At 41.0% G+C, this 18,337-nt stretch overlaps 1 protein-coding gene across 2 annotated transcripts in view; it reads right to left on the reverse strand.

The window, feature by feature from the left end:
* COX17 (cytochrome c oxidase copper chaperone COX17) overlaps positions 1 to 15,111 on the reverse strand; it is a 17,934-nt gene extending 2,823 nt beyond the window's left edge. The window contains exons 1-3 of one of the 2 annotated variants that reach the window (XM_025990123.2): positions 14,924 to 15,110; positions 12,864 to 12,952; positions 7,369 to 7,507 (exon numbers count right to left, since the gene is read on the reverse strand). In XM_025990123.2, the coding sequence (XP_025845908.1) occupies positions 12,868 to 12,952; positions 14,924 to 15,030 (192 nt within the window). In that variant the 5' untranslated portion in view covers positions 15,031 to 15,110 and the 3' untranslated portion in view covers positions 7,369 to 7,507; positions 12,864 to 12,867. Of the gene's footprint in view, positions 1 to 7,368; positions 7,508 to 12,863; positions 12,953 to 14,923 lie in introns of those variants that run through there. The other variant, XM_025990124.2, reaches the window with a different exon arrangement.
* Positions 15,112 to 18,337: the final 3,226 nt, after the last annotated feature.

Below are 18,337 nucleotides of genomic sequence, written 5' to 3' on the forward strand. Positions count from 1 at the left end.
CCCAGGACCCTGAGATCATGACCTGAGCTGAAGCCAGACGCTTATCCGACTGAGCCACCCAGGCACACTCTTTTTTTAAATTAAAATCAACTGACCAACAAATGTGTATCTTATTCCCTTTACTCTAAAGTAGACTGGGGGAAAAATCGGCGGCGGTAAAGGAGAAGAGCTAGAGAGCGCCCAGAGGAGGAAAGGGCCTGCCCCCAGTCTCAATCACAGCAATGATTTGGATGTCATTTGAGCAGTAGAGTTTGGGGATTTCCATATGCTGCCTTAATGTCACCTGCCCGCCTCCCAACCAACCCACCAGACTTTAGCAAGCGGCAGCTGCTGCTCATCCTTCCAGTTTAGTCATGCGCCCAGAGCCCCAGAGTGGCTGTTCCTGCCAGCTGTGAGCCAGGAAATCAGAAACAGGAAAAGAGAAGCACCCAAGGCTCTGCTCCAGAGATGATAGAATTTCAAAGCAGGTCGTCCATCTCAGCAAGCCTGACCAATGGGCCACCCGGATCCATTAAAGAAACAGGGAGACCCTTTGACTATTATTCTCAGCCGGCCTTCTTCGCCAACCCACATAGGTGCTCACCTGAGCAGAGGATGCAAACATTTATCAAGCAGAGACTATTTCCTCATGTCATCCCATGGTACCATTTTTCTTTTTAGGAGAGGTTAAGGAAGGTCGCAGAGCTAGTATGTGAACTAAAGCATAGGTCACTTAAATTGTCTGCTCTCTGTGTTGTCCCACCCTGCTAGGGGCCTTTGGGCATTTCTGTGTACCCCTATACAGGCTCCTTGATTGCTCCAGGGGATTTGACTATGCTGCTGGTGGTGTGGCGTCACAGCACATTACCCCACATGCTGCCTGCAATGACAGTGAGGGTGATGCCTGAAGGATGGGAGCTGTGATGGGAATACAACAATGCAAAGTTGTATCTTGTTTTTAAAACCACATTTGAGGACAGTCCCGGTGGCTCGGTGGTTTAGCACCGCCTTCAGCCCAGGGTGTGATCCTGGAGACCCAGGATGGAGTCCTGCGTTGGGCTCCCTGCATGGAGCCTGCTTCTCCCTCTGCCTGTGTGTCTCTTCCCCTTTCTCTCTCCGTGCACCTCTCATTAATAAATAAATAAAATCTTAAAAAAAAAAAAAAAAGAAATCTTAAAAAAACACGTTTGATAGAACAGGGGAAAAATTGGGTAAAAATGGTACATTCTTTTTTAAAATTAATTAATTAATCCTTTTAAGTAATCTCTACACTCAACATGACCCAAGACCAAGAGTTACATGCTCTACAGACTGAGCCAGCCAGATGCCCCACAATGGTATGTTCTTCTAAGGAGATCCCCCAAACATGCAGCTAGAAGCACAGTAGAAAATACTGGGGAGAATAAAAGGAAACAAACAGAAGTCACACCGTTACATCATTTGTTGAGTTGACTCAACGCAATAAGCATTTATTTAGAGCAAAGTATGTGTGTCAAGCACATGGGATATAAAGACCAGCAAGGGGCACCTGGGTGGCTCAGGGGTTTAGCCTTGGGCTCAGGTTGTGATTCCGGAGTCCTGGGATCAAATCCCACATCAGGCTCCCCACAGGGAGCCTGCTTCTCCCTCCTTCTATGTCTCTGCCTCTCTCTGTGTGTGTCTCTAATGAATAAATAAAATCTTTAAAAACTAAAATAAAATAAATAAGTATATAAAGACCAGCATGACAATTGTCACTTTAAGGAATTTTTGGTCTAATGAGGGAGAGTGACACAGAAATAATTGCAATCCAATAAAATAAGTTTATTTGGGGTTCCAAGGAAGCACTAATCGGGGAGAAAGTATTAAAAAAAAAAAACTCACAGGGAAGGTGACATTTAAGCTGGTCTAAAAAGACGACTAGGTGTTCCCCAACTAGGGGAACATTCCAGGAAGGGAGAACAGAATGTGAAGTCAAGTCCAGAAGTAAAACAAAAATACATGACATATTCTGGTGACAGAGTACAGCCTGCTGTAGGTGAATCAAAGAAGCAGCAAGACACAAGGCAGGAGAGGCGGGCCGGGGCCAGATTATGAAGTCAGCTGGCTAACCTGCCTCTCCAAGTATGGCTGTGAAATACGGATCATCTGAGAACTGTTACTGGTCCATGAGGAGATAAGGACAGAAGCTGAGAGAACTTAGACGTTTTTATAGCAAGTTGACAGAGGAAATTACGGCCTTTGAATGCAATAAAAACTAGGGGCCTTATTTGGTACATGTGGTTTTAAAAGTGTGTATTTCCTGTCTTCCTAGGATCGATTGTTAAATAGAAGAAACTAAACCACATATAGTTTGAAAAACACTGAGCTTGAAATTAATCCTTTCCTAATATATATTAAAATAGAATAAAGGCACGATCTAGGCTTTGGACCCATACCACCAAGTCGACTTTAGGCAGACACTACTGGTTGTCTCTCCTATAGTCACTCCCTGTTTTTCCTGAGTTTATGGAACTGATTTTCTTGGGCAATATGTTAAGGAGGGTGGGCTTTGCCCCAGTTGCCAGGGCCTAAAATAGGCCTGGTCAAAGCCAAGCACGATATCCTATTTCCCTTGATGGCAACTGGTTTACGAGTGGGCATGAGACTAATGGGATATACGAGGAAGTGTATGTGGAAGCTTCTGGGAAAAAGAAGACTTCCTGACAGTGAGAAGGCCTGCTACCTCTTGTCCTGGCTTGAATACAGATGCGCAGCGATGTAATGCTTGAGCTACCAGGAGATATGAGGTACCTAAGGATGGGAAGGATAAAGAGCCGAAAAGCAGAACAAGTTATAGTTCTCCAAGTATTACTGAGCTATTGTCTCCAATCTGGAACTTTCAACCTCCAGACTTCATGAGAGGAGGTGAACTACATTTAATGCTTAAGCACCGTAGTGAGGTGTTCTGGTACTTGCAGTTGAATGCTTCCAGATTCAGATCTCCCTTAGGCTCTCCGTAAGGACCACCCTTCAGGAAACAGTTCTCTGAACCCCCGATTGCTTTATTCTGTGAAAACTGAACATCAGACAATGTATTGTGTTCTACCAATACCTTTTTCTCAAAAGTTTAAGTAAACGGATGACACATTTAAACTCAATGTGGCCGCTCAGGATGACTTGGTTGTTAAGTGAATAAGGTGGTTTAGTGGAAAATTGGTTGCCTACTCAAAATCCATTTATCCCTTCCTCCTTGTTACAGAATTCCTGTTTTGTGCTGCTATCTATAATTAGGCATGGATCAGAGGGCAGGGGGAGGGGGTCCTGTTGCCAATCAGCATAAGGCATTCTGTTTGGCAACTATTATTGGTCCATAAAAGTACACATAACCTAATTTGGCCTAATCAGACTTATAAAAAAGCGGGGAGGATTAGAAATGGTTTATCTCTTCTGCTCTACTCGAACAAGGAAGCACATGGTTTCGTCAGTCCTGGAAGAAAGTGCTCTGAGGGATGCCTGGGTGGCTCAATTGGTTAAGTGTCTGCCTTCAGCTCAGGTCATGATCCCAGGGTCCTGGGATCCAGCCCCATGTTGGGTTCCTGCTCAAAGAGGAGTCTGCTTCTCCCTCTACCTCTGTCCCCACTTGTGTTCTCACTCTCTCCATCACTCTCTCTCTTAAATAAATAAAATCATTTTAAAAAACCCTCTAAGACGAAAATAATTTGAGTCTTGGATGGTATCACTGAACCTATGATATCACTGCATCTAGAGCTCACCCTAACTCTGAATTTCTAGTCATATTACTTCCTTTCAGAATCACCATAATTGACACAGATGGAACTACCAGCTAGCAGTTTTTGATAGCTAAAGGAAGAAACCTCGGGTGGTCACATATGCACTCTTTTTAAGAAAGTATCTTGGAATATTCACCATAGTACCGAGTACTCAATTTTACACGTTTATATTTTATATCTACTAGATTATAAGCTCTTTGAGAGTAGGGACCATGGTTTATTATCTTTGTTCACTACTTAGCACGCAGTTAGCATATATTATGTCCTGAGTAAATAAATGTTGAGTCAAATAGCCTCTCGTCTCCTTGAGGATAAGATGTGTCTGATTCATACATGAATATTTAACACCTAGAGCAGTTCTTGCATCTGATAGGCTTTCACTAAGTATGTGCTGAATGAATAAATAAATTTAGAACTATGAATATGTGATATTTGTAGTAAATACTTGGCACAGGAAAGAACACTGGGCTTAAACTCTACTGACCAAGACTCACATCTCAGGTCTGACCACAGTGATTTCCTTAGTGAGTACCTCTCTCACCTATAAAACGGGGAATATGTTTTTTCCAGGAGCCTTGCACCATTCCTTTTATTAGTAGGCCTTGCTTAGAGTCATGGTCCTATTCTTATCAACCTTTCAGTCAAATGTTTTAAGGTTAGACAAAAGGAAATGATTAGATAGAATGGTGTGAATGTATCTGTATTGAGTTTGGGAATTACTGTGAATAGCAAGGCTTAGGAAAGATGTTGTGTCAGAATGTGGTAGTCACCTACCAGGAAGTGAAGTTCACTTTTCAAATTACTGTGGGAGCATCTCTTACTATTATTAGTACCAAAATGTTGTGTATAATCTTTGGGAAGGCTTACTTAAGTATTAGGGGAGGATAGGCAGAGGGTCTGTGAGATGTATTTTTAACTATGGTAGATGTCAAGGGTGCTTTAGTTCCTTTACATGTCATGTAAGCATATCAAACTGGCAAAGGTTGAAAAAATTAACCTTGCTGAAAGCTTAGGGAAATAGGACCCTCAGATACAAAGGTAAAAGTGGGTAATCCCTTTCTAGAGATCAGTCAGGCAGTACTTATCCAAAGCCTTGAAAACATGCATAGCTTTGGGCCCATCCTTAGCTAGTGATTAGTAAAGGATTTGTTGTTGCTTTAAAGATTTTATTTATTTATTCATGAGACACAGAGAAAGGCAAAGACATAGGCAGAGGGAGGAGCAGGCTCCATGCAGGGAACCCGAAGTGGGACTCGATCCCGGGACTCCAGGATCACGCCCTGGGCGGAAGGCAAGATGCTCAACTGCTGAACCACCCAGACGTCCCTATTAGTAAAGGATTTGTAAAGAATTTCCTATGGAAACTCCAGTGCAATGTTATTATGGAGTAGCCAAAAAAAAAAGTAAAAATAAAATATATACACGCAGAAAGAGATGAATGGCAAGGTCACCAAAAAGACCAGTGGGATCTCAGGTGATTTCTTCCTCATATGTTTCAGTTAAACCAATCAACAAATCAGAAATAATTTAGGTATCAGGTATATATGTTCTGTTCAAGACTGATACTCAATTCCATGAATGATATGACACATAGCAAGCAATCTACAAAACATTTGGTTTAATGCATGAATGTATAAAACAGTAGGGAATTGGTTAAACTACAGTAAGTTTAGAATGGATTTATACATAGCCAATACAAATCATATTGTGAGAACTATATTCACAGCTGGTAAGTTACATCAAGGGGAAAAAGTAACTGATATTATGATTTCATTAAAAATATACAGCATAAAAAATAAAAAAATATATAGCATAACAAAAATAAAAATATATAGCATAGAAAAATGACATCATTTTTTATTTTAAAAGGATGTATAAATGCGTAAGAAAAGTCTGAACAGCATACAGCAAAAATTCACACTGGGTGGTAAGTTTATATATTTTCTTCCCCTTTTTTATAATCCAGGACATATTCAAGCAAAATCTGGATGACCATCTGCCAAATACTGGTGTTTGGTGGGAAGTTGATTTTTATTGGTCTTGGGAGTCCAAGATTCTACTCTTCACCTAGAATGCTCTGAAAGCTATAAATTACTTCCTAAAAATATTATATCCAAACAAATATTCAGGTGGAAACATGGGTATAGAATCAACGAATTAGAGTGACACTAAATACCAGATACTATGCCAAATGTACAGTATATACACCATTTTAATAGTGCTCACAATCTTGTACACGATTACTATCCTTTTATTTTTTTATTTTTATTTTTTTTAAAGATTTATTTATTTATTCATGATAGACCTAGAGAGAGAGAGGCAGAGACACAGGAGGAGGGAGAAGCAGGCTCCACACCGGGAGCCCAACGCGGGACTGGATCCCAGGACCCGAGGACCGCGCCCTGGGCCAAAGCAGGCACTAAACCGCTGAGCCACCCAGGGATCCCTTCTTTTATTTTTTATTTTAAGATTTTATTTATTCATGAGAGACACACAGAGAGCAGAGACATAGACAGAGGGAGAAACAGGCTCCTTGCAGGGAGACCGATGTGGGATTTGATCCTGGGACTCCAGGACCATGCCCTGAGCTGAAGGCAGCCGCTCAACCACTGAGCCACCCAGGCGTCCCCCTTGCTTCTTTTCTTTCGGAGGAGAAAAACAGACCCAAAGAGGTTGTGACCTGCTTGAGGTGACAGAGCTAGCTGTTGAACTGAAGTCTGTCATACTTCAAAACCATGCTCTTAATTAACTAGGAATCCTAAGGAACAATTTAATTCAGCTCCTTTAGAAGAGAGGCAACTTTCCCATCAGAGAATGACATATGGACACTACATATTATGTTCTTCAGTATCTTTTGTTGTTGAGATTTGAAACTCAATTCACTTCAGGCAGAATGTGACCAATTGCTTCATTAGCCCGTAAGCAGCTAACAGGCCCAGGGGTTGCTATAGTAAGCAAACCACACTCTATGTTCCATCCCAGGTATTACTACAGCAGAGCACTGAGCTATTTCATTGGTGACTTAATTATACTAGTCTAGCCTCTGGCCTGGGACAGCTTCTAACCAGTAAGAGACAATTATTTGGGCAGTAGGCATTAAATTAATGATCCTAGTTTATCTTAAAATGTAACTAGACATCTACAGATTAATCATGCCAAACAGTTGAGATCTTCTAAGCCAAGGCACCCTAACGTGGTCCAAAATCTAAACAAATAACTTTCCCAAAAGAGAGAAAAAAGAAAAAAAAAAAAAAGAGAGAGAGAGAGAGAGAGAACGAACTAGCCAAGAATAACAATAATGATATAAAGCATGAAGACTGAAGGCTTGTCTACCTCTTGCCTTTAAGTAAGTTAAAAATGAAAAACAAAACATTGAATGAGATGGTATGGCTACCATACTCATTCTGAATTGGTAAAGGGTATTTCCTTACTTCTATGCCCTTCATTTTGGAGATTTCACTAAATGAGATTAGTATTTACTTTCTCCTTACAACACATATCTAGAGTTCCCAGAATGACACAAGAACAGAAGGAATTAATATTATGAGTTTTTAAAAAAAATACCATATCCTTTAAGGAAAACAAGTAAGTGCCATGTAGGGATGTATGGAACACAAAAAGAAAACACACCTGAAGATTTCTGACCAGTGTATTTTCCTTTATTTTTTTAATAAATTATAAATACTTTTTCCATTTATCAAAGTTCCTCAAAGAATTCTCAAAACTATTCAATCTTCTTCATTCTTCAAGGATTATTCATTTACAGAGTAAACCACCTACAAAAAAAAATTTATATTAGAAAATTAGATTTCAAACATCGTGCTACAGCTATGGAATTAGGGAATTAAGACCACTAGAAATGAATGCCTCATCCACCTACTATTAACTAACTGCCACAATTATTCTAAACCACAGTTTAGAATTAAAAAACTCTACAGTTTTAAATTCTAATTTTGTCTAACTAAAAAAAATCACTGAAACTATTCAATCCAGTACATTTTTTAATCTTTAGAAGTCTTTGTTAAAAACTCTATATTTATTTACTAAAAAATATCTTCCCCAAAAGACTAGGGCAGTTTATTTTTACAGATAGTCAAGATAAGAGACTTGAATCCTTGCTGATTCAAGTATGTTTGGCAAAGACCCATGAAGTGGAAGGCAGAAGGTCAGCTCTGCATACAAGGCACTTCCTGTGGAAAGTTACTCACTTTATCCCCAGAGCAAAATATGGGTAACCCTTTTGAAATCTATTTAGAAATCAGAAAAGGAAAACAGTGGAGGATAGGTTTGCTGGTCTAAGTCAATCAGTATCAGGCTTCTATCCACGTTGTTCTCACCCACCCCTACCCCCAGCCCCTATTCCAGAAGACAGAGAACAATGCTTAAAACAGTTAACTAAATAATCTGGGTTAGACAACTCTTCAAACCCAAAGCAAGTGCTTCTTCCTTCATCTAGCTATTATTCGCTGCGTGTGGTTTAGAAAAGGTAAGCCTCATCAATAATACAAACATCTAAACTCTCTTTTCTAAAAGGCTCAAAGGAAAAATATACTTAAGGAAAGGATTGAGCAGGAAAGATAAGCAAAAAAGGAGCCACTCAACACTGTAAGAGATAGCAATCCATAGCACTGCTGCCTCTCTTACCACTAACTATGTATCAGGAGGGGCTATCCCGAAAGCCTCTGGGTGTAAACCTCTTGGTTATATATCTGGGTAGAAAGTCCTCGACAAAAGAGACCTGTCTTTCTCATGCTGGCATTTTCTAGGGTATTCAACAATAACTATCTATTGAATGAATAAAAGTTTGAATAGCAAGAAATAACACCTTTTCTGGATTTTCTTGGGATATTTTCATACATAATCAGTTGTGTATGTGTGTGAAATCAGCACATTTTAACCAACTATTATGTTCTGTTAAACAGTAACTACTGAGTATCTCCCCTACTCAGTGCTAGTCCTTTCATTTTCCTTCAATGATTTTAGCCCCCAAACTCAGTTCCCAGGGTTCCTTCTGACTCCTGAAGTCAGCAAGATACTAGCTACCATTTCCTCTTTACATTTTTAAGCAGGTTCTCAGTTCCTCTAGTTTCTTTCAGTAAGAATCTTAAGATAGAAGAAAGTGTCAAACATCACCACCATCACAAACTTATTTTTCCTTAGGAGTATTTTCAAGTTTCTGCCTTTGCTACCATTAAATATTTAGACAGTTTATATTTAGCAATACCCTAGCTACTTCTTCAGCTTAACCCAGTGGTTCTTAAAGAAGGTTACATGTGAAAATTATCTAGGAGTTTCTGAGTCAACAGGAACAGATCAAGGCCCAGGGCATGTGAATTTTGGAAAACAGTCCTTAGGTGATTACAAGGTACACCTCTGGTTGAATGTAGCCTACTTTTAGGCTACTAAATTCAAGGTACAATAAGACCTATCTTACTTAGAATATAGCATTAAAATCTACAAATGTTTTTGAATTAAATAACTTTTGTGATCATTACTGGGAAGATCTAGGTGTCAAAACTAGGTTTCCTTTAAAGCTATCCTCAGAAAAATGTGGTCTAAGTCTAAGAGATACCAACTTAGGTTTATCTTATAACAATGTAGACAGTAGTACTGGGTTTTACAGCCAATAAGCTGGTTACTGAGTTATATGTACCAACACATTTCAACAATAGGTCTTTAATTTGCATTCATAATAAGGTTTTAGGATTGAAGATCAAAACTATGTGCATTCCTAAAAATGAGTATGTTGGCAATAAGATCTCATTAAGTGCAAGGAATGAAGTCTAAAGTGTGTTTTAGAGAACATAAAAAAAAAAAGAGAACATAAAAGACCTACACTCTTAGTGTTAAGTCATTCTTAGCTTGAGTAAGTCTTTTTTTTTTTTTTTTTAACTTCACCGTCTTTTTATTTTTACTTCACTGTTTGTCCATTTCCCAATGGGAGTTGGGGAAACAGGACACCTGGGACCAAAGGAGATCCAAACACCTGTTCCTTTTCCAAAGGACTATCATGCCAAAAACGAAAACATGACATTTGAATTCTAAGAAGGCCGTATGTGGATTCAGACTGTTCTCCTCATAACCAGGGTTCAAAAATACATAATCAGGTCATATATTCAATAGACCTCAACTGAATGTCTGCTATCCACAATTCCCAAGATATGGGCTATTCCGTTCTGGTTTCTATCTGATAGTTTACAAATCCTATTCATACACCTGTCATTTAATCATCACAATGACTCTGTGAAGTAAAACTAAGGTTCAGAAAGTTAAGGACTTGATGAAGACCACACAGTTAAACACCAGGTCTTGTAAGTCCAAAGCTCTTGCATTTTCTCCTACACACAAATCAAGTATATAGGAATCACTCTCATTCTTTGTCCCAATAATATAAAGACAACTAGGACATCTTTGAGTCCTTGTGAATTCATGCTAAGTACAACAACAGTTGTAACACCCTTAAAAATCACCCTTTTAATTTTTTAAAAAAGATTTTTATTTATTTTACTTGAGAGAGAGTGTGTGTGTGAGCACAAGCAGGGGCTATGGGGTAAAGCAAGAAACAGACTCTTTGAACCAAGTAGGGAGGGAGCCCAATGCAGGGCTGGACCCTAGGACCCTGGGATGATGACCTGAGCCAAAGGCTGACACTTAACTGACTGAGCTACCCAGGTGCCCCCAAATCACCCTTTTTATCAGGATAGGCTTGGCATTAGCAAAAAGTTTACACAACAACCTAGGAAGAAAGTTAGATTATGAACAAGGAAACTGTGTATAAATGTTAAGATTTTAGGTCTTTAAAAATAATAAGTAAACTCACACTTTTAAAGAACACCCCCCTCCACACACATACACCCAAACTTACTTATTTTACAAAATGATTCACCATAGGATTTAAAGAAAGCCAGTTAAGAGACACGCCTGGGTGTCTCAGCGGTTGAACATCTGCCTTTGGCTCAGGGTGTCATCCCAGGTCTGGGGATGGAGTCCCACATCGGGCTCCCTGTGAGGAGGCTGCTTCTCCCTCTATGTCTCTGCCTCTCTCTGTCTCTCATGAATAAATACATTTAAAAAAAAATCTTTATAAATAAAGCCACTTAAGTATGTCATGTACACACAGAGTAGATATACCATACCATATATAAAAATCACAAAATGTATTATGGTTCTCTTTTTATAAATTAAAAAAAATGAAATCCAGAGAGGATTAGTGTCTTGAATGTTAAATGTAGCTGAAGTAGAATACATGCTAAGCTAGAGGTCCAGAGAACCAAAATTAAGTCTCAGAGCTTTCAGCCTAGACTATTTTCCACTACATAGTGGTATTTCTTATCAGCTTGGAACAGGTTCCTTATCTGTCCTTTTTTTACAGCTCAAAGAAGACTAGCCATATGTGAAATTCTAAAGAGGCAGGAGAGAGGTGAAAGGGAAAGAAGCCAGACTTTCCATTGCTGTTATATTGGTATGTGACTTTGGCATTATCTCTCAGCTATTATTAAGTTAAAAGTGGTGGTGTGGTGTGGATGTTGGGCGGTGGGAGGGGTGGGCAAAAAGCAAAGAAGTCTGCCTGGAGACAGAGGCTCCAGTTCTGATCTTGCTAACTCACTTTGGGAGCTATTCCATACCTACAGGCCTTAGTTCCTCATTTATTTATTTATTTATTTATTTATTCATTTAATTAACAACTCTCTGTTGAGCACCTACTATGTGCCAGGCATGGTTATAGGGATATGATAGTGAGTAAAGCAAAAATTCTTACTTTCTCAGAGTTTACATTCTACTTGGAGTAAAGCAATGCAGATAATAAATAAATATCTAATATGCAAGCAGTGATGTTAGGGATAGTGTAGCCACTAGCCGTTTGTGGCTATTCAAATTAAAATAAAGAAAACTAAAAATTCACTTCTTCAGTTTTACTAGCCATGTTTCAGGGGCTCAATAATCACATATGGCTAGTGGCTACCACAGTGGAGAGTGAAGGTACAGAACATTTTCACCATCACAGAAAATTCTATCAGACAGTACTGGGATAGTGTGATGGAGAAGGGATGCTATTTCAGATGGAGTGTTGAGCCAAAGCTTTTCCAATGAGACTTTAAATTTTTTTAAATTTATTTATGTGAGAGAGAGAGAGAGAAAGCACAAGATGGGGAGGGGCAGAGGAGAAGGAGAAGCAGATTCCTCACTGAGCTGGGAGCCCCATGAGAGGCTCAATCTCAGGACCCCAGGATAATGACCTAAGCCAAAGGCAGACACTTAACCGATTGAGCCACTCAGGTGCCCCATAAGTTGACTTTTGAACAGAGACCTGAATGAAGTGCGGGAGGGAATTCAGGTGCTATCTAAAGAAAGAGCTTCCAAACAAAAGATCATTTATTTGTGGGACTGTATAATTTAAGGTCCCTTTCAGCATTAAAATTTAGGTTCAAAGTTCTTAAAAAAAAAAAAAAAGGGTCTGAGGTTGTAGTATTATTAGAAGCCTAGTACAAAAGAAATAGTGAGAATTCCTTTTTCTTTTGCAGAAAGCAATGCTTCCATGTATTGCCTACTCCCTATTTAAAAGCTCCTACTAAAGACCCACAACAGGGCACCTGGGTGGTTCAGTTGGTTAAGCATCTGCCTTTGGCTCATGATCCTGGGGTCCTGGGATGGAGTCCTATATCTGGCTCCCTGCTCAGTGAGGAGTCTGCTTCTCCCTCTCCCATTCCCCCTGCTTGTCCTCTCTGTCAAAGAAACAAAATCCTTAAAAAAATAAAAATAAAGACCCACATCAGAGACAAGAAGTAAAGATTATTTTCTTTTTAGTTCCTTTAAGTCAGACAACTGAACATTCTGAGCTTCTTAAATTATTATCTCTTCTGACTCTAACGTAACTCTAAAGGCTTTTATCAAACCCTGTTTTAAAAGATAAATTCTCCCTCCCCAAATCCACTGAATGCCTCTCAACTTATTAGCATCATTTAGTCCCTACATTAGAAACTGAAAATTATTTTTAAGTGAGACTTGAGCATCTTAACCAGGTGAACTACACTTTGAATGGAAGCTTGCCCAATGACTGCTAAATCTGCAAAGCACAAATTTGAAGCAATAAGCTTATGTATTATCTTCCCAATCGGAAAGTATCACGCTCACCATTTCATATCTTAAATCCCAGGGCTCTCATGCACTCCTTGTGAGCCTCAATTAGGTGTCCACAGTGCTCCTCTCCTTTCTCAATGATGCTATAAAACAAAATGTACTTGTTATTTAACAAAGTAGGCATTAAGTACATTACTAGTAAACAAGCAGCATGATAGTGATGGGGGGTGAGACAGAACATGGGTCTGATAGAATGTAGCTGAAACTTTATTTTTTTTTTATTTCTTCATTTTCGTATTTATCTTTTTATTGGAGTTTGATTTGCCAACAGTAGCTGGAGCTTTAAAAAAAAAAAAAAAACGCTATTACACCGAATGGCTTTGTTTTTATTGGCTCTTGTAATATTTCTGTGCCCATGAAGATATTCCACAGACAACTAGCTTTTAGGGAGAATCTAATTAGAAGAAATAATTATGCCTATCAAATTTTGCCTCTAGCTTATATCCAAGGAACATACATAGTTCTCTAATGAAATAAACCATCTGAACATTTACCTTCAATTTGCCTACTATAAAAGAATTAAATTTTTCATTCTGCCCTACATCCAAATAGACCCAAATAAATCTCCTTCTAATCAAAATACACCCAACCACATAAACATCAAGATCTGCCAGCCAACAGCAGCCTAATGAGCCTCCCTCATGATGATCAAAGACCTTTCTATTTGTAGGATGCACAAAGTAAAAACTAGGACCATACAGCTTGACTTCTAGGGCCTGAAAAGGCAATTTTAGTAAAGATGAAGTTAAGCCGAATTTAATTATAAGAAAAACACTGACTACTGACTATAGATATTTGCGCATAGTGGTCTGAGGCAACTAACACGAAAACAATTGGAAGGATAGATTTTCCTTCTTTAAAGACCATACATCAATCAATAAAATAAAATAAATAAAAATAAAATAAAATAAAATAAAGACTGACCATACATCCTTCAATAGCTCAAGGGCTGCCTGCAAATGAAGGGATGCTGGGGATAGAGCCCCCTGTGAAGAGAACAGCTGGCGAGGCCCTCGTGTGGTTTGTATCATTGACCTATACAGTAATCCTAGAGGCGGACACTTTTATTAGCCCCATTTTACAGACACAGGACGGAGGTACCTTAAGTGATTTGCTCAAGGTCACAAAGCTGGTGAACCAAGGATTCAAATCAAACCTTGACTCTGCATCTCAGGCTCTCAGTCCCATGACTCCGGGCTCTTTTTAAGATTCAATAAGCACTTACTGTTAACTAGGAAAGCCATTTCTGCATCAGACTGTCGCCTTTCGATTCTTTCGCGGTATATTTGCGAAAAAGCACTAAGCTCCTTACAACTTAACCGCACTATGCCACTTTTGATTTTTTTTTTTTTTTTTTTTTGGTGTGAGGATAAAAAAGGGGCTGGAGGGAGAGGTGTGCATCCACATTTTCTCCCCATTCCCCCGAATGAGATTTGTTCCACAACGGAGGCTGTATCAAATGAAAAGAAACGAAACCTTCCGTGGGTCGATGGTAATGGGTAATTTAGATGTACTATTCTCAACACGGTGTCACCCTGCTCCACAGATGATTTTTTTTCATTCACCTCTCCAAAGATGATGGAGGAGGAGAGGCAAAGGGGGACTCTTCAGTACTTTTAAGACACGTAACTTTTAAGACACGTCCCGCTGTGCTAAAATTTTACCAGAAAACTTTTACTCTTCGATCTTGCCAAGTCTTCTCTCCTAGCCCGCACCGCGTGGTAACAGCAATCATTAGTATAGGCTTCCATTAATTTTAAGCTCCTTTTTAAGTCAAATCTCATCTTTCATCTATTTCTACGTATTTAGGAGACCGAAGGGCAGCACTTGACGCGAAACAGATGCTCAAAGACCCTTTGCAGAAAAGCTGAACGGGTGAAGCGAGCCCGCTTCGTCCACGTCCCCCGGCTGGGCTACGGGGACAGCCGGCCCACAGCCCACGGGGCCCTACAACTCCCAAGGGCGCAGCACAGCGAGCCGGGTCCGCTACGAGCCCGAGGCCGAGCCGGGGACGGAGGCACCTGCCCGCCGCCCCCTCCCGCTTGCGCACTGACCACGCATCGCGCGCCTTCTTGGTCTCCGGGCAGGCGCAGCAGGGCTTCAGCGGCTTCTTCTCCTGTGCGTCAGATGGGGCAGGGCTCGCGGCCGCCAGGCCCGGCATCTTTGAGGCCTAGAGGCAGCAACGAGCACCGCCACCTTACGTGGTTCCAGTCCCAGCGCACGCTGATTCGCTCGCCGTCACTTCCGGCGGAGCTCTACGGGGGACAGGAAGTCCCGCCCCTCCCCCGCTGGAGACGGAGGGGGGAAACTTGGCGCCTGCGCAGAGGAAGCTAACAGAGGCAATGAAGTGCGGGCGCTTCTTCGGCGCAGGCGCAGAGAGGTGCGGGGTGAAAGGGCTGGGTTGTGAGGCGACCCGGGAGCGGCTGGAAAGGCGGCGACCGGCAGGTATCTCCGCCCAGCGGTGGGAAACCGAAGCCCGAGAGGGTGAGATGACTTGTCCACGCCCACCAGGAGGAACCGCTGACGAAAGCCGGTTCCCCGCCGAGTCGCGGATCGGTTCCGCGTGTTTCCTGCTGTCGGACGGTCGGCCCGCGCCTCCCATTTTCTGATTCAGTTAAACTTGATGAGCAAAGACATTTGAACTGTGCGACCCACCGGTGAGAGGGGAAAACGCGTCTGCCTGCCGTTCTCCATGCACCTTAATTAAAAAAAAAAAAAAAAGGTTTTATTTATTCATGAGAGACACAGGCGGAGGGAGAAGCAGGCTCCACGCAGGGAGCCCAACGTGGGACTCGACGTGGGACTCGACCCCGGGTCTCCAGGGTCACGCCCTGGGCCCAAGGCAGCCGCCAACCCGCTGAGCCACCCGGGCTGCCCTACACTTTAATTCTTCGCGAAAAATTGTTCCTAGCGCCCTAAGTGATTTGATTTCACTATGACTTGTTCTCACTCGTAGGGCACAGAGACCAGTTAATGAAGTTGAAAAATGACTATTTCCTTGGCACGTCTCGAATTCCATTAGGTACATAAGTAAACGGGTGCCTACTATTTGCAGTTGTGGAGGGTTGTTGTGGTTTGTTTTGTTTTGTTTTGTTTTCCTGCAGAGAATTGTTGGGAGAAAGGGATTGAGCTTATTTTTTTATTTTTTATTTTTTTTTTTGAGCTTATTTTTTTAAAGCAGGGCTTCAAGGCGTCAGAGAGCTGCCTAGTGATTGATATTTTGGGTAATCAAACTTATCAGTATCCCCTAATCAAGGTTCGTTTCTGTATGATAGAGATTTGGTTCGGGGAATCCGTAGGTATGGCTGTAAACTGGCGCTGTATAGAAATGATTTCTCGGTTTGTGCACCTGGTCTCGGCTGGTCTGCCCGAGACCCCCTGAGCGCCAACCCCTCCCCCTCCCCGCGTGGTCCCATTTCCGCTCCCAACAAGAGGAAAGAAACCATCGTGAGCCAGGAGAAACTCGCCAAACTGCAAGCGCAGGTGCGCATTGGTGGGAAAGGAACTGCTTGCCCAGAGAAGAAGGTGGTTCACAGAAGAGCCGCAGCAGATGATTAAAAAAAAAAAAAAAAAAAAAAAAACTTCAGTTCTCCTTAAAGAAGTTAGGGGTAAACAATATCTCTGTTGTTGAAGAAGTGAGTATGTTCATAAACCAAGGAACAGTGATCCACTTGAACCACCCTGCAGTTCAGGCATCCCTGTCAGCAAACACTTGGACCATTATAGGTCATGTGGAGACCAAGCAGCTGACGGAAATGTGACCCAGTGATCCCTGGGTGGCGCACCGGTTTGGCGCCTGCCTTTGGCCCAGGGCGCGATCCTGGAGACCCGGGATCGAATCCCACATCGGGCTCCCGGTGCATGGAGCCTGCTTCTCCCTCTGCCTGTGTCTCTGCCTCTCTCTCTCTCTGTGACTATCATAAATGAAAAATTAAAAAAAAAAAATCAGTTTGGTGCAGACAGTCTGACTAGTTTTAAGAAGACTGGCTGAAGCTCTGCCCGAACAAATCTGTGGATGGAGAAGCACCACTTGCCACCGGAGAGGAGGAGGAGGATGAAGTTCCAGATCTTGTGGAGAATTTTGATGAAGCTTCTAAGAATGAAGCAAACTGCATGGAGTCAACTTCTGAAGAAGATAAAACTTGAAGAAGTTACTGAGAGCTGCTCTTTCATATTAGGACTGCTTTTTTTTTTATGACTGCTTTTTAAAATTTTGTTCATGGATCTGATAAAAATCTAGATCTCTTAATATTTTTAAGCCCAAGCCCCTTGGACACTGCAGCTCTTTCAGTTTTTGCTTATACACAATTCATTCTTTGCAGCTAATTAAGCTGAAGAAGCCTGGGAATAAAGTTTGAAACAAGGTTAATAAAGTTCTTTGCCTAGGAAAAAAGAAAAAAGAAAGAAAAAGAATTTCTGTGTATTTTCCAAATTACAAAAACGGTCTCCATTTTGTCAACTAAAAACTTAATGAGCATGTTTTTTACTTCATTATGGATTGTACGTTTCATAGTACAACATATTGTCCTTATGTTTTCCTAAAATCACCCTTATCCACCATTATCAGTTTTTTCGACTATTCACTACTGTTGTTTAATATATTGCTATTCAAACAGTGTATGTTGGACTGCCAACATCAACATCGTTTGGAAAAGTAATGTACAATAAACGTAGCTGAATAAATCAATGGGGAAAAGAAAACAAATGGAAGAAAATTGAACACCACATCAGAAGGTGGGTCTCTGGGGGCCCCTGGGTGGCTCAGTTGGTCAAGGGGTGCTTTTGGCTCAGGTCATGATCCTGGAGTCCCCCGATGGAGCCTGATGTTGGACTCCCTGCTCAGTGGGGAGTCTGCTTCTTTCTCTGCCCATCCCACTCCTACTGTCTCACTTGCTCACTCTCACATAAATAAAATTTTAAAAAAATGCATCTGTGGATGCATTAAAGGTCTACATATGAAAGGTCAAACTAAGAAATTAATAGAAGGTAGTGATAGTAGAAGAGCTTATCTTTTTTTCTTATTAAAATAATCATCCTAACTCTAGGGGTGCTGGGCTGGCTCAGTCAGTGGAGGGTTCAACTCTTAATCTCGGGGTCATGAGTTCGAGCCACACGTAGGGTATAGAGATTACTTACAGATAAAATTTTAAACAATCATCCCAACTTGTATAGCATGTTTCTGTTACTGAGGATTCCAAAATACATTAATGTAAAGTTGGTAGAGGTTATCTTTATACTGAGGAGTGGAGTACAACCTATTTGGCAACATTTCAAAATCACAAATTGTGAGTGTCAACACAAATTGAACAAACCATTTAGAATATAATAGTAAAGGAGACAGTTTTATCTGAGCCCACATTAGGACAGTGGACAGTGCTCAGGAAACACTCTTCACAGGGAGGAAAGTACTCTGGAGAATGAAAAGTTTTTACAGTTGTATCTTTTTCACATCTTGTAAAAGCTCAAAA

This window comes from Vulpes vulpes, chromosome 1, assembly GCF_048418805.1.
Source record: "Vulpes vulpes isolate BD-2025 chromosome 1, VulVul3, whole genome shotgun sequence".
Taxonomy (NCBI): Eukaryota; Metazoa; Chordata; class Mammalia; order Carnivora; family Canidae; genus Vulpes; species Vulpes vulpes.